General features: G+C 37.5%; 1 protein-coding gene and 1 pseudogene across 1 annotated transcript in view; both read left to right on the top strand.

The window, feature by feature from the left end:
- The first annotated feature begins 406 nt into the window (after positions 1–406).
- The window catches only part of DYNC2I1 (dynein 2 intermediate chain 1), a 90,894-nt gene continuing 76,124 nt past the window's right edge, over positions 407–15,176 (top strand). Inside the window, exons 1-3 of the mRNA XM_036761963.1 lie at positions 407–581; positions 10,860–10,913; positions 12,365–12,803. Coding sequence (XP_036617858.1) covers positions 567–581; positions 10,860–10,913; positions 12,365–12,803 — 508 coding nt within the window. The 5' untranslated portion in view covers positions 407–566. The remainder of the gene's footprint in view (positions 582–10,859; positions 10,914–12,364; positions 12,804–15,176) is intronic.
- On the top strand, positions 13,281–14,163 carry LOC118850056 (annotated as a pseudogene).

Raw genomic sequence — 15,176 nt, 5'->3', positions numbered from 1 at the left:
AAACTGACATCCAAATTCTGACTGCCGGGAGATTAAGAACTAAAACTAGCACCAGATCCTCTTATTCCTCTAATCCCTAAAGGTTCATTCTTAGTTCCCTTCCCGCTGTATTTCCCATGTCTGGGCAGCGTTTCACTGGGTGGAGTAGAGAGAGATAGACCTACTCCTCCAAGGATTTGCAAACTCTCAGCAAAAAACCTCGCAAAGAGGCCATAGCCCTTTCAGCCCATCAAGCCCTCAGAGCAGAGAGAATCGACCCCTCTCCGGTTGGTGGCTAGAGGAGAGAGGTTGGACTGGGGTGGAGGTGGGAGTGGAGAGGGTGAACTAGATCGATCGCTTGCTCGGCCGTCTCCTGCTTCTGCCTGGCCGTTGCTAGGGAGAAAGGGGACGCGCGCCGGGGCCCCTCAGAGTGGCCTCAGCGCAGGCGCCTGGGTTGCAGCTGAGCGGCATCTACTACAGGCCTAGGCGTGTCTTTCCTGGAGTTTCTCCTCTTCTGGGTCCACGCCACGGAATTCTTTGTCCTCCCTGAAAGGGGGAGAAAACGAGGTGTGGGTCTGAGGAAAAAGATGGAGTCAGGAAAGGTTAGTGCGGGGAGGGGGTCGGGGCCCATCTGGGAGAGCCCTTCAGGGCCTCCTTCCGAGGGCCATTCGGGCCCGGCGGTTCTTCTTCTGCCCACTGGCCTTGCCCCTTCTTTCCTGACCCTCGCTCCGAGGAAAGCGGTTAAAAACGGAGCTGCCTGTGCCTCTCACGTGTTAGCAACTTCACCCCTAGGAGAAGCTGCTTTAAAAGTGAGTTGGGTGCAGAGAGGTGGATTGGGGAAGGATATGGATGGAGTCACTCATTTTTTTACGTGGAAATCATCCTTCCCTCCCAAAAAAGAAAAAAAAAGATATTTCCCACCCCAACCCCTTCAGCCATTTCGTCTGCCTCCTAGGACGGTGGTAGCCCTGCTTCTGCATTAGTTGGAGGAGATCTCAGCCTTTCCTCGTTGTCCAAAAAGTTTTTGTTTTGAAGGGGTGGGACAAGTTCGTTTTCTGCTCTTCTGTATCCAGTTTGATTAACGTGCATCCAAAGCCCGTTCCTGTGCGTTTTCCAAAAGATGTGGTATTTTGTTGGAAGGCAGATTCTTGAGTTTATAAAGCAGAGCAGCAAGCATTTAGGTGACACTTGAAGGTTTGCAAAGTGCTTTGTGTGAATTAGCACAAGTACACCCCTGGGAGATAGTTACCATAAATATTATTAACCCCCAAACACGCTTAGAGAAACGAAATTATTTTGGCCATGGTCAAGAAACTGTCAGAGGCAGCATTCTAACCCAGGTTTCTGATTTGTATACTCCTATCTGCTGGACCATCCACACCCTACTAGATAACAAATATTGAGAAACCCTTATCAGTCACTAAGTTTCAAGCATTTATTGTGGCCACTGTCTTGTCAGGCTCTGTGCTAGGTTCTGGGGACACAAAATAAGATGGAAGAAAAAAAACAAACAAAACCCAATCCTGAGCGCAAATTGACTTCCGATTTTCTCTCTTTATTTTTCTTGCATTTTTTGGTGATGTGGCTAATATGGAAATATATTTTTCATGATTTTACATGTATAATTGATAAATTGCTTGACATCTCGGTGGGTGGGGGAGGGGCTAGAGGGAGAGAATTTGGAACTCAAAAAATTTTTAAAAAGAAGAATGTAAAAAATAATATTTTAAAAAAGAAAATAAAAAAATCCATCTTGTTCTTTGAGGATTTTACATTGTAACAGGAGAGACAAGTACATGTAAGTATACACAGTAAGTATAGAGAGAGTAAATCCAAGGAAACACAAAGTAATTAAATACTGGGTGGTTTGAGAGGAAGTACACCAGCATGTGTGTGTGTGTGTGTGGCATGGGGGGGGAATGGATCAATAAATGTTCCACGTAGAAGGTAGTGCTTGAGTTGTTTCTTGAAGAAAATAGGGATTCTGTGATGCCAAGGGAAGGAGGCATGCACGATTGCTAGTGTAACAGCAAGTAATATTGGAAAATAGTGTAAGAAACCATGAGCAAAGACGAGTCTGGTTGTGCATGGTGGAGGAACGAGGAATATCCAATGACGCTAGAAAGAGAGGTTTGGGAGAAGTTGCATAGGACTTTTGTTTTTTGAATTTCAAATTTTATTATTAATTTTTTCAATTTATTTGTTTATTCATCCAGTTATTTGTTTATTTGTTTGTTATATCCATGCTGAAGTTTCAGTTGATTCAGCTGTGTCACCTGTTAGGTTTATGGAATGGTAATAAGAAAGGACACATTTCTATCTAGACTTGTAAATGGCTTATCAGCATTCAAACTGAGTGTACACTTTATCAAAATACTCTACCTTTAGAGCTCTATTCCATACTCATACTGACTAAAAAAATGTAGAGGCTTATATAAAGCTATAGGTGTATGTAGAATAATTCATATGAGCTTGTTTAGGGCTTTAAGAGCTAAAGAGAAAGAAAATTTAGAGGGGGTAGAGAAATAGTCTCAGGACAGAAACTTGGAGAAAAATCACTGTGAGAACTCCCAATGGGAATAATAAGCCAGCCAAGGATCAGCCAGACAGCTAAGAACCTTGAAAAAGAAGTGATGTGAAAATCCAGAGAGGAGAGAGTAGAAGGAGAAGTGAGGCCCCAGAGTCAAATATAGCAGATAGGTCAAGAAGGTTGGGGACAGTGGTGGGGGTGGGGGTGAGCATTAGATTTGCCAGTTGGGATTATTAGTTATTTTGGAGAGAGCAGTTTCTGTTGAGGGGTGAGGTCGGCAGCCAGAATGATTGCAAGAGAATCATTGTGATGATTACAGTAATGACCTACCAGGGTTTTCAGTTTGAGAGTTACTTTGTTTATATGTGCTTAGCACATCTTAAACTTAGGTGCTTCATGTATTATTTTTTTTATAAGATTAGCTTAATTACATATGAGGTTGCTTGGTACAGAGTAAAGAGCCCTTGATGTGAAGTCAGGAGAGACCTGACTTTAAATCGTGCACTTTAATATGAGCTGTGTGTGACCATAGGCAACTCAAAACTTCTCTGAACCTCAGCTTTCTCTGAGACAATATATACCTGCAGATATAGACTATAGACAATAATATTGTATATATAGACAGCATGATATAGACAGTAATACCTACAGTACCTATTTTACAGAGTGATGATGGCCTCAGATACAACTAGCTTGTGGGTTTTGATCCTGGACAAGTCACTTAATCTTTTTGCTTTAGTTTTCTCAACACTAAACTGGGAATAGTAATAGCGCCTAACTCCCAGGGTTGTCATCTGGATCAAGTAAGACAATTGAAAACATTCTTTATAAATGTTAGCTGTTATTGTTATTATTAATTTTAACTTAATTCTGACTTGAAGTTAAAACCCGTATGTGCTGTGTCTCCCTATTAAAATGTGAGTTCCTAGGTAGCAGGGACTGTCTCTATTTTTCTATTTGTATTCCTAGTTTTTTTAACTCAGTGCTTTGTAGACAGTAAGAGCTTAATAAATGCTTTTTTCATTCATTCTTTCCATTAAACTGGTACTTTTTGGGTGTAGAACACTGTTAAGCAGTAGGGAAAATACAGAATTTAGATAAGACTCATCTCTTCACTGAATTTCTAGTCTTGTAAAATACAGATGACAACTCGAGTGCTTGGTTGAAAATATTTACCTATTAATTTATTCTCCACTGCAGTTCTATTTTGATAAATCTTCTTGGTAGGGAGTTGACCCAGTTCTTTGAATGCTGTGCCAGTGACTAGCTCTGTTGGTGGTGTCCTCTGTAATCGAAGAGGACCAAAGTGTCATCACGATGTCAGGGACAATGCAGAGTGTGTCTGACTGTGGCTGATTGTACCAATATGAGCTCTGAAGGCTCTGCTACAGCTCAGGTACAAATAGTCCACATATACTTTTGGGAGGGAGATGTCTCTAAATTTGTGCGTCTCATATTTCTTTTAAGCTATTGCCAATTCGCTTTGCTCATAGAGCCTAATGCTTCCTTTGATGCTGGCACACCGTGCTGAATGATCCAGTGCCAGTGTCTCTCATGTCACGCAGTGGATTCCAGAGTTCTTCAGAGAGACCTTGAAAGTATCCTTGTATCTCTTCTTCTGTCCACCATGTGAGCTTCTGCCTTGTGTGAGTTCTCCATAAACTTTTAGGTAGATGCATATATGGCATTCAAACAACTTGGCAGGCCCATGGAGTTGCTCTCTCTGCAGAGTTTGAATGCTTGCCAGTACAGCTTGAGAAAGGACTTCAGTGTCTAGTACTTTATTATGCCAGGTGATCTTCAGAACCTTCCTAAGACAATTCAAATGGAAGGGGTTCAGTTTCCTGGCATGGTGCTGGTATACCAGCCAGTTTTCACAGACATACAACAATGGCTCTGTAGACCTCCGGTTTGGTAGGCAGTCTAATACCTCTTCTCTCCTTTCAGAGAGCTTCCCAAACACCGAGCTAGCTCTGACAATTTGTGTGTCAACTTCATCATATCTGTACGTTCCTGTAAAGTATATTGCTAAGATAAGGGAACTTATCCACAGCATTCAAAACTTTTCCGTATGTTGTGTAACCAGTAGTTCCATGTATGGATGGCGTGGTGCTGGCTGGTAGTGAACCACTGTTTTCTTGGTGTTGGTTGTCAGGCGAAAATTAGCACAAGCAGCAGAGGATCAATCCATGCTGTATTGCATCTCGGCTGCAGAGGCTACATTGAGGCACAATCATTTGTGAACAAAAAGTCAGCACCAACTCTCCCTTAACTTTAGTCTTAGTTTGTAGTCTTTTCAAGTTAAATAATTTATTGTCAGTACGGTAGCTGACCTTGATGCCATTTTCAGCAAATCTTCTTGGTGAGGTATTAACCCTGGGTCTTTGAAAACTATGCCAATCACTAGCTCTGGCAGGCCCCCTATAAAGGTAGGAGGGCTTTATAGATGCCATGTATTGATGAACAGTCTAGCTCAGAGATTCTCAAAGTGTGGTCCATACATTTTCTTTTTTTAAAAAAATTTTTAGAGGGGGGAAGGCAGGGCAATTGGGGTTAAGTAACTTGCCCAAGGTCACACAGCTAGTACATGTGTCAAGTGTTTGAGGTCGCATTTGAACTCAGGTCCTCCTGACTCCAGGGCCACTGCTCTACTCACTGCACCACCTAGCTGCCCCTCATACATTTTCAAAGGATCCCCAAGGTTGAAAGAATTTTCATAATAATATCAAGATGTTATTTGCCTACTGAAATAGTCCTCCCTTTTCCAACTACATTATCTATGTGAGGCTAGATTTTCTTCACATATTGTGATTAAAATAGTATATTGTAAGAGATTGAATATAGAAGCAGAAATGAAAATCTAGCTGTCTTAGTTCAGAAATTTTAAAAATAGGCAAAAATAGTAAAACAGTACCAGTTTTCTTACTAATTTTTTTTGTTTGGGAAAATATGGTTATTTTTCACAAAAATGTTATGTTAACATGTAATAGGTTTATTATTGAGTTATTTAATAAATACATCTTTAAAATTTATCTATGTTAATTTCTATTTAGTAAGTGTCAATACATGTAACCCCTTATAAATATAAGCTCTTAGGTGGTGGTAGGGGGGTTCTTAATATTTTTTAAGAGTGTAAAAAGGTCCTGAGAGGAAAAAATTTGAAGACTACTGGTCTAGCTAAATCCAGAGGGCTTCATCACTAGAAGATTGTCTACCATTTTCTTTTGGCCCTACTATCTCATAATGATTTTCTTCTAAGAGATAAAGAGACTGTGATCCATATTGGTTGAAAAATATCCCCACTGATAAAGCATGAATCCTTGAAGAAACTTAATTTACATACTGTGTCTTTCATTTATCAACTTTACTGTATGATAATTTGATGTTGTTATTAGACAGTTTTCTTGTCCTATTGATTAATGATGGGCTCCTTCCTATGACCTTCATTTCCTCATTACATCTCTCTGATTCTTTAGGATGATAGCTTTGTTCTCATGTTATTGTGTTGAAATTATAATTCACAACAATGTGTGTTTGCCCAGGGAAAGATTTTTTTGGATATCTTTTCTTATGACATCCCAGTTTTCTTCAATTCCCTCCCACCTCCCCCCAACATACACACTCAGGCTGGAATTTTCCTTGTGACAAAGAAAAAGAACTCAGCAAAAACATCGGCTACAATGACAGTATATATAGTATTTTGTCCTACTAGTCTTCCACTTCTTTGCCTTGAAGGAGATGTTTTATGATTTCTTTTCCACAGACTTCACTGGTTTTTACCTTTACTGAAGAGTTCAACTTCTTTGAGCGAGTCTCATTTTTTTTTCATTGTAGTCATTGTTCTCTTGGTTCTGCTTATTTTGCTTTGCGTCTTAGTTCACGCAAGTCCTCTCATTTCTCCAAATTCCTTATATTTGCAATTTCTTGCCATACAAGACTATCCCATTACATTCATATACTATGGTTTTTTCATTTCCCAACTGAAGGGAACCTACTTTGTTTCTATTTACTTCTACAAAAAGGAAAGGTAACAAGCATTTATTAAGTGCCAGTCACTGTGCTAAACACTTGACAAATATAATCCCATTTGATCCTCATAACATCCCTGGGAGGTAGGTGCTCTTGTTATCTCTGTTGTATAGATCAGGAAATCTCAGAAGACAGTGGTTAAGTGATTTGCCCAGAGTCAAACAGCTAATAAGTTCCGGAGGCTGACATTGAATTCAGGTCTTCCTGACTTGAGACCTGGTACTCTATTTACTACACTACTCCACTGCCTCCTGCACAGAGTACTGCTGTGAACATTTTGTTATATATCAGACCTTTGTTTCTGTCTTTGATTTCCTTGGACTAAATATATGTTCATTAGTGGGATTGTTCTGTCAAAAGGGTCTGAATCATTTAGTCTCTTTGCTTGAATAATTCCAAAATGAAATCCAGAATAGCTTGACCACTTCATACCTCTACCAAGCAAGCATTCATGTACCTATGTTCCTATAACCTTTCCAACACCCACAGCTATTTCCATCTTTGGCTTTCTTGGTCAGTCAGTTACTGTGATGTGAGGTGAAACTTCAGCTCTAATTTGCATTTCTCTTGCTATTTATGTTTCAGGACATGTTTTCCTGTGGTCACTTATAGCTTGTATCTCTTCTTTTGAAAGCTATTGATATGCTTTGCTTATTTATCTATTGGGGAATGGCTCTGGGTGTTATAAGTTTGTATCATTTCTCTCATATAAATGGAGATTTCTTATACTTTTGCTTTTCTCTAGATTGTAGTTTAGGGATTAAAGTATGATATTCCCTATAGAAATTGATGGCCTTCAAGATATGTTGTTTAGTTCTTGTCTCCCTAGTTATTCTCTTTCTGGAACCCACAGATATAATCCATCAAGTCAGTTACATTTGTGTTATTTCTATATCTCTAGCTGGAGGCTTATTTTAAATATAGCATTAAAAAATAAAAATTTAAACGCAGCATTATCCTCAGGGTTAGGTATTTCTTCTCTTTTAAAGAGTACTTGCATTAGGTTTTCAGTTGTAAGTTTGTCATTAACTTTTCAGGATACAGCCCAGGGGTCATTAGTAACATGAAATGTCATCTAGACTTATTAATGATGTGCTTTTTTCTCTCTTAAATAAAGAGAAAATGTATGACTTAATGAAGACGTTAGAAAGATTTTTATGGTGAAAGTTTCTAAAAGTTATGAGTTTATGCAGTTTTCAAGCTTTAATGTTTTTAGCTTTATGTAATTTTAACTATCATTCATATAAATAAAGTTGGTTTTCAGATGAATGACATGACCAATTAATCACCAAGCATTTATGAAGTGCCCGCTATGTGCTAGGCACTGTGCTAAGTTCTAGGAATACAGAATGCATGATACAAGAATGAAATAGTCCTTGCCCAAAAAGAGTTTATATTTTATTAAGTAAAACTTGTACGTATATAGGTTGTATGCATAAAAGTTATTGGCACTTGCACCTGAAAAAGGCATTAGCAACTGAGGAGGTCAGGAAAAGCTCCTTCTAGAAAGTGGCTGTTGAGTTGAGGCTTGAAAGGAAGCTAAGGGTTTCAAGATGCAGTGGTGAAGACGAAGAGATTTCCAGTGATGTGGGGCAGAGTATGGAAGCTGTGGAAACAGGACATCAAGTATTACTTAAGAAAAAACTAAGAAGGTCACTGTGACTAACTATAGTGGGTGCAAGGGGAAGAAGGTACAGTAAGGCTGGAAGGGCAAGTTGGGGCCACATGGTGAAGGGCTTTAAGTAGCAGAGATAGGAGTTTATATTTGCTCCAGAGGAGATTGGAAATCAGTGGAGTTTATTGAGTAAGGGAGTGACATGGTTAGATTTAGAATGTAGAAAAATCACTTCAGCAGCAGTGTGGAGAATGGATTTTATTGGGGCATTTTGGGTGAAGGGAGAATGGATGAAGAAATATAAGCCAAGCCTGGTCCTGGGGATACAAATCTAAAGGAGAAGACTTTCCTTGCCCTCAAGGAGCTTGCAGTCTCACATTATATTTTTATATATATATATATATGCATATATATATCTACATATATATGCATATATATACACACACATAATATACTTGTAGTATAATAGTTTATATGACTATATAACTATAATACATATACACACACAATTGTTTATGTGATATAATATATAGACTTATAGAAGTCTTTTGTGTGTGTATATATATATATATATATATATCCCTAAATCATTAGAGGAGTTGAGTATGCTTGAAGTGACCAACTACCTTTAAAGACCAGTTTACAGATGCAAAGGTACATCAACAGAAATTTGACCACAAGGTAAGGGCTATGGTGACACATAAACTAGATAAAATACAATTTGGGCCTTCGTTCTATGCTTGATTTCATAGTGATGGTGGCAAAGTAGCAGAACGGGGTGCAGAAGGTATTAAGAACCTCACCATTTTTTATGATCTAAAAATATCAGTTTAACTGTTGATACTCATAATATGAGATATTTAATCAGTAGCAAACAAATTGCTGCACTAATAGAGCTCAATGGCTTCGACTTAGTAGGTACTTAAAATTTTTTAAATATATTTTTTCCAATAGCATGTAGAAAACAATTTTTAACATTTGTTTTTGGAAACTTTGAGTTCCACTGTTCCATTGTCGGTGGAGTCATGAACAGTTCCAACCATTCTGGAGAGCAATTTTTCAAACTTCATACCCTTTGATCCAGCAATACCAGTACTAAATCTGTATCCCAAAGAGATCATAAAAAGGGGTAAAGGACCTACATGTACAAAAATACTTATAGCAGCTCTTTTTGTGGTGGCAAAGAATTGGAAATTGAGAGAATGCCCATCAATTGGGGAATGGCTGAACAAGTTGTGGTATATAATTGTGATGGAATATTATTGTGCTATAAGAAATGATAAGCACCTGACTTCAGAAAACCTGGAAAGACTTACATGAACTGATGCTAAGTGAAGTGAGCAGATCTAGGAGAACATTGTACGCAGTAACAGCAACATTTTGCAATGATCAACTATGATAGACTTGGCTCTTTTCAGAAATACAGTTATCGAAGATGATTCCAGGACTCTCTTGATATCCACATCCAGAGAAAGAACTGTGGAGTCTGAATGCAGATTGAAGCATACTATTTTAACTTTTTTCTGTTTGTTGTTTTTCATGGCTTTCCCCTTTTGTTTTGTTATTTCTTTCACTACACTACTAATGTGGAAATATGTTTAACGATTGTACATGTATAGCCTAGCTCAGATTGCTTGCCATCCTGGGTAGAGAGGGAGGGAAAAAAATATGGAACTCAAAATCCTATAAAAATGAATGTTGAATGTTGAAAAAATGTGGAAAAAATAAGATACTATTTACTAAAAATAAAAATTTGAGTTCTAAATTCTCTCCCTTCCTCCCCACCCCCTCCTTGAGAAGGCCTGAGGCTGGTAACCTTTCACAGCCCTCCCTCACTCAAATCAAAATCAACTGCAAGTCTTATCCTCATTTCCCTGAGGCCATGGTCCTCTTTGAAAACGGACAAACACAACATATGCAGTCAATGCAAAACACATTTCCATATTAGCCATATTGTGAAAGAAAACATAGACCAAAAATAAAAAACCCAAGAAAAATAAAATTTAAAAAAGCTTTGATCCTCATTCAGACTCCATCAGTTCTTTCTCTGGAGGTGGATAGCATTTTTTATCACGAGTCCTTAGGAATTTTCTGAATCATTGTATTGCTTAGAATAGTTGTCATTCATAGCTGATCATCATACAGTATTGCTGCTACTCTGTACAATGTTCTCCTGGTTCTGCTCACTTCGCTTTGCGTCAGTTCCTGTAAGTCTTTGCAGATTTTTTCCGAAACCCTCCTGCTTGTTGTTTCTTATAGTGCAAGAATATTCCATCAGAATTATATACCACAACTTGTTAGTTCTCCAATTGATGGGCATTCCCTCAATTTCCAATTCATTGCCACCACAAAAAGGGCTGCTATAAATATTTTTGTAAGTATAGGTCATTTTCCTTTTTTGTTTGTTTTTTTTTTAGTCTCTTTTGGGATACAGACCTAGTAGCAGTAGTATTGCTGGGTCAAAGGGAATCACAGTTTTATAGCCATTTGGGCATAGTTCCAAATTATTCCTCAGAATAGCAAGGTTATGTTATTTTTTTGAGGATTCTCTCTGATACATATCCTGTATGCACTTTTTTGAATAAGACTCAACAGTATTAATTTCTAAAAATATAAATGAGATAGAGGAAAATATGTAAACTGAAGCATTATCAAAATGACTCATTCTAATTCCCTTGTACAATGTTACTTTGTTTTTCTTTTCAGAGAAGAACCAAAGATGACACTTGGAGAACTGATGACCTCAAGAAATACCTTCGGGTAATGTTTCAAAGATTTAAATGAAGGTTCATTTAGTTTTTGAATTATTTTTTTTACTGATAACTTTACTTGGCTCATTAATACATATTCTATATTAATTATATATTTAAATTGGATGTCTCTTGGATGACTACCCACAGTTATAGCAATAGGGTAAAAAGCATGGGGCTGAGAATGGGTCTGCTGCAGGGGTCATGATAGTAGGGACTTTCAGATCCCATATTATTGGGTGAGTTCTTTTTATTTATAGCTGGTAATTCATATAATAATTCAATAATTCATAGCCAGTAGCAAACCTACTGACATTTATTGTAGTAGTAAAGTATATCGTACACTCTCTAGTTTCTATTAGGTGTTTTTGAGAGTAGGGTGGAGCTAGTGGAGGATGGCATATCACTTAGGGAGGTGACACAGTGGATAAAGCACCAGGCCTGGCGTCAGGGAGGCCTGAGTTCAAATGTGACCTCAGACACTTACTAGCTGTTGACCTTGGGCAAGTAACTTAACCCTGTTGGCCTCACTTTCCTCATCTGTAAAATGAGCTGGAGAAGGAAGTGGCAAACCATTCCAGTATCTTTGCCAAGAAAACCCTAAATGGGCTCATGGAGAGTTGGACATGACTGAAATTAAACAGTAACAGAAGGATAGAAATAGACTTCTTTCAAGGGCTTCTCCCTCAGAATCTGTAACCAGGATTCCCAGAGCTACTAGCAGATTCCTATTGGTTGCCTACTAACTTGGTTTATACAAGTCTTATGGCCACATCATTTGTTTGTATTTCATGAAACAGAAAGTGGAGAGGAACTTCCAGAACCAGACCAGGGATTGTTTTTTTGTCATAGTGTCAGCACCTGTTGTTGCCACCATTGATAGAACCTAAAAGCTGCAATAAGGAGGTAAAAATTTTGAGAGTGGTATCAAAAAGAGGGCCCAAGCTTTGTCCCCTTGGGAGGCAAGATGAGCAGGCAGGAAGGGGTTTGGGGAGAGGAGTTTATAAAAACATTAAGCAAGATAGGTTAGTTGTATTCTACTAATTACAGTATAGGATTATTTAATACCCATAATATTACATATGAAACAATGTGAATCAAAACATGGTTGAAGTCTAAAATGATTGATTTAACCCTTCATCTTGCTGAGGTGGGAAAGAAGTTGATTTGAAGGCATATATTCTTTTACTTTATTTTTAGTTTTCAGTATTTAATTTTATAAGATTTTGAGTTCCAGATCTTTCCCCCTCCTTCCCCTCCCTCTTCCCCAAGACAGCATACAAACTGATGAAGGCTATATATTAATGCATATATTCTGACATATGTTTATGGGTGAATGTGGTTATTCTCTTGAAGGAGAATAGTGATTCTTACCTAATATCAAATATACTTTGGATTCTTTGAGGGGAAATAGTGTTTTTCTAGTGTAATAAAGTATTATCTTTTCTCTGTTCACTCTAGGCATCACATTCAGATGCTCAAAAAGAAGAAAAGAAACACAGAGAAAAGAAACCACACAAAGATTCAGAAATGAGTGACTTGTTTGAATACAAAGAGTATAAACACAAAGATCAAGAAAGAGAGATACTGAAAAGCAAAGAAAGGACAGGGGAAAGAGACAGCCACATAACTAGAGACACTGGGAAAGGTTATTATGGGGATAGAGATAAACAGAAAGAAAAGAGAAAAGAAACAAAAGAACGAGAGAGAGAAAAAAATAAAGAGAAACATCGTGAACAGGATGCTGAGAAGGAAAAATATCACCGAGGGAAGGACAAAGATAAAGAAAGAAAATTCAAGAAAGAAGATTTTAAGCAAGCTCTTATTTCACATCATAACTTAAAAGGATTTGAAATGCGAGATAAAGATCTGGAAAAATTAGAAAGGAAGATTTTTTCAGGTAGGCTGACTTGTCTTGTTGGGTGCATCTTGCCTGTTTCTCTTCAATCTAGCAAAATTACTTAAAATTGGTTAACTGGAATTGGATACAGTTTTAAAAACTGCCTCTTATTTTCCATACTATGATGGTATAACTCTCAAGTATTGCTATTGTTAGCTACCAAAATGATCTCAAATTATTTCTCTGGAAAAAAAAATGATTTGCTTTTTGGAAAATTTTTCTTTACATAAATTTAAAAATGTTTTGTTTTAATTTCATTCTCATGAGAATTTAGGTGTTTATTGAAAGAATTTACAGGTAGATAACTAGAGGCTGGATCATTGACTTCCCTGGGTCCAGACCCACAATGGACTGGCCACCCAAGGTGTGTGATGGGTTCCTGTCTCCAAACCCCTGCTGGTCTTCCCTGGTGGGGATCCTGGCTAGCCCCTTCCCTGGCCTTTTTCATTGATTCTCTGGTGCCCCAAGTATAAGGAAATGGTATGGGCAGGAGGCTGTCACTCCTGGTGGTGGAAATGGAGTGGCCAATTTGAAATTCATAGTTTGAAACTGGATGAGTCAGTCATAGAAGGAAGTAAGTGACCAAGTCATTGTGGCAGTTGTGATCAGTTTTGCCTTCATTGCTACACTGAGAATATATATGTGTATGTGTATATATATATATATATATATATATATATATATATGTATATATATATGTATATATGTATTTGTACACACACGTTTAAGAATTACAAAACAAAACATTCACCCCGATAAGCAAGAGCTAGTACAGGGGCTTCGGGAACTTTAGACAGAACAGTATGCACTTGCAGCTGTTCAGCCGCAGTTATACACTGATATGTCCTGTCCTATACATCAGGTTTTTCTTCCTGTTGAAACAAACTGTGGATGTCTTTTTTGTGGTACCTGCATTATTGTATACTGGCAGTGTGGTTCATGGTTTGGCACCAATAGTTATCCAGTCTGCAGACAAATGGTTACCTTATTCTTACAAGTATTTAGTGAAGATAATCAGACTTAGGATGTGTCAGAATTGCATCAAGATATTAATGACTAACAGAAGATTCTCAGGACAACCCAGATCTATTATGGAAGTGTGGATCTGCCCACTTCACTGAGACATGGACTCGGGGAAATGTTTTCAGTTGGGGACCTTTTCTAGATACTCTGCATCAGGATATTACTTTTTTTATTAAGAGTTTTTTTCTATGTGATATCACCTTTGGATTTTGTTCTTGAAGTCTTGTTTAGAATTCTAGGATTTCTAGATGATTTCTTTGTCATCTTTTCATTGCTTGTATTCATGTCTATCATGTGTTCAAAAATGCTAGCACAAAGGCTAAAACAAATGAAATAAATGAATGTTGCTTGAGCTCACGTGGAAAACCATTCAAATGAACCATTACAAAACATTTGAATATCATTTTGCAGGTTTAAAAACATCTTAGGAAATTTTGCTAACAGGAACTGAATCAGTGTGTTGGAGAATATAATACTGAAGCTAGATTTATAACCATCTGTAGCAATGTCTATTTATTCAGTAATTAGCTATAAAATAATGTCTTCTGAAAAAGTCACTACATGGGGGGGAATTAAGTGAAAAGAAATATTTTTATATCTTTACCTATCTCTCAAAACTAAACCAATTGGTTGTGTAAAAAAGTTATTATTAAATATGCAGTTTGCTACCTTCCCATATGATGATGTATAAATATTATAATGGATAATTTTCTTTATGGTAAAATGGTACATAATCTAGACATCAATTTTTTTCTGTGAATGTTTCATATAATTTTTATTTTTTTGCAGAAAATTACATGTTCTTAATTAAAAAAAATTTAGGTTCATTTCCATTGAAAATTTAGATTTCTCAATGCTACCTATACTTTACTTCACAATGGATCTATGATCTTTTCTAATTGGGTCCTTCCTCCAGTGGTTCATGTTGTTTTAGCAGAAAAGTAATCACTTAATAAATTCTTGCTGGTCAGTAAGTTGATTATAGCTATTCATAACTGCTCATCCTTTGCAGTTCGTGTCCATGTTTGGAAGCAAGTGGTACATTGGAAAAAGAACCAAATTTTAAGTCAGAGGAGATGGGCTTAAATCTTAGCTCTGACACACATAACCTTGAGTGACCTTTGGGGAAGTCACCCAACATCTCAATTTCTTCACCTGTGGGGATTAGCTGTCCTAAGATGTGACTGAGTTTCCTTCTATCTCTAAATCTACAATTTTGTGTTCCCTCTATAAATTCTCAATTTATTATAGAGGATCAACTGAACATACTTAAGGCTTTCTTTTATATTGGTCATTTAACATTTCAAGGGAAACCAGTCTAGTACTTGGCTGTCTCTTATCGTTTACCCT

Source organism: Trichosurus vulpecula, chromosome 5 (genome assembly GCF_011100635.1).
Source record: "Trichosurus vulpecula isolate mTriVul1 chromosome 5, mTriVul1.pri, whole genome shotgun sequence".
NCBI lineage: Eukaryota > Metazoa > Chordata > Mammalia > Diprotodontia > Phalangeridae > Trichosurus > Trichosurus vulpecula.
Note: the sequence above shows the minus strand (reverse complement) of the source record. Positions and strands in the feature narration are given on the sequence as shown.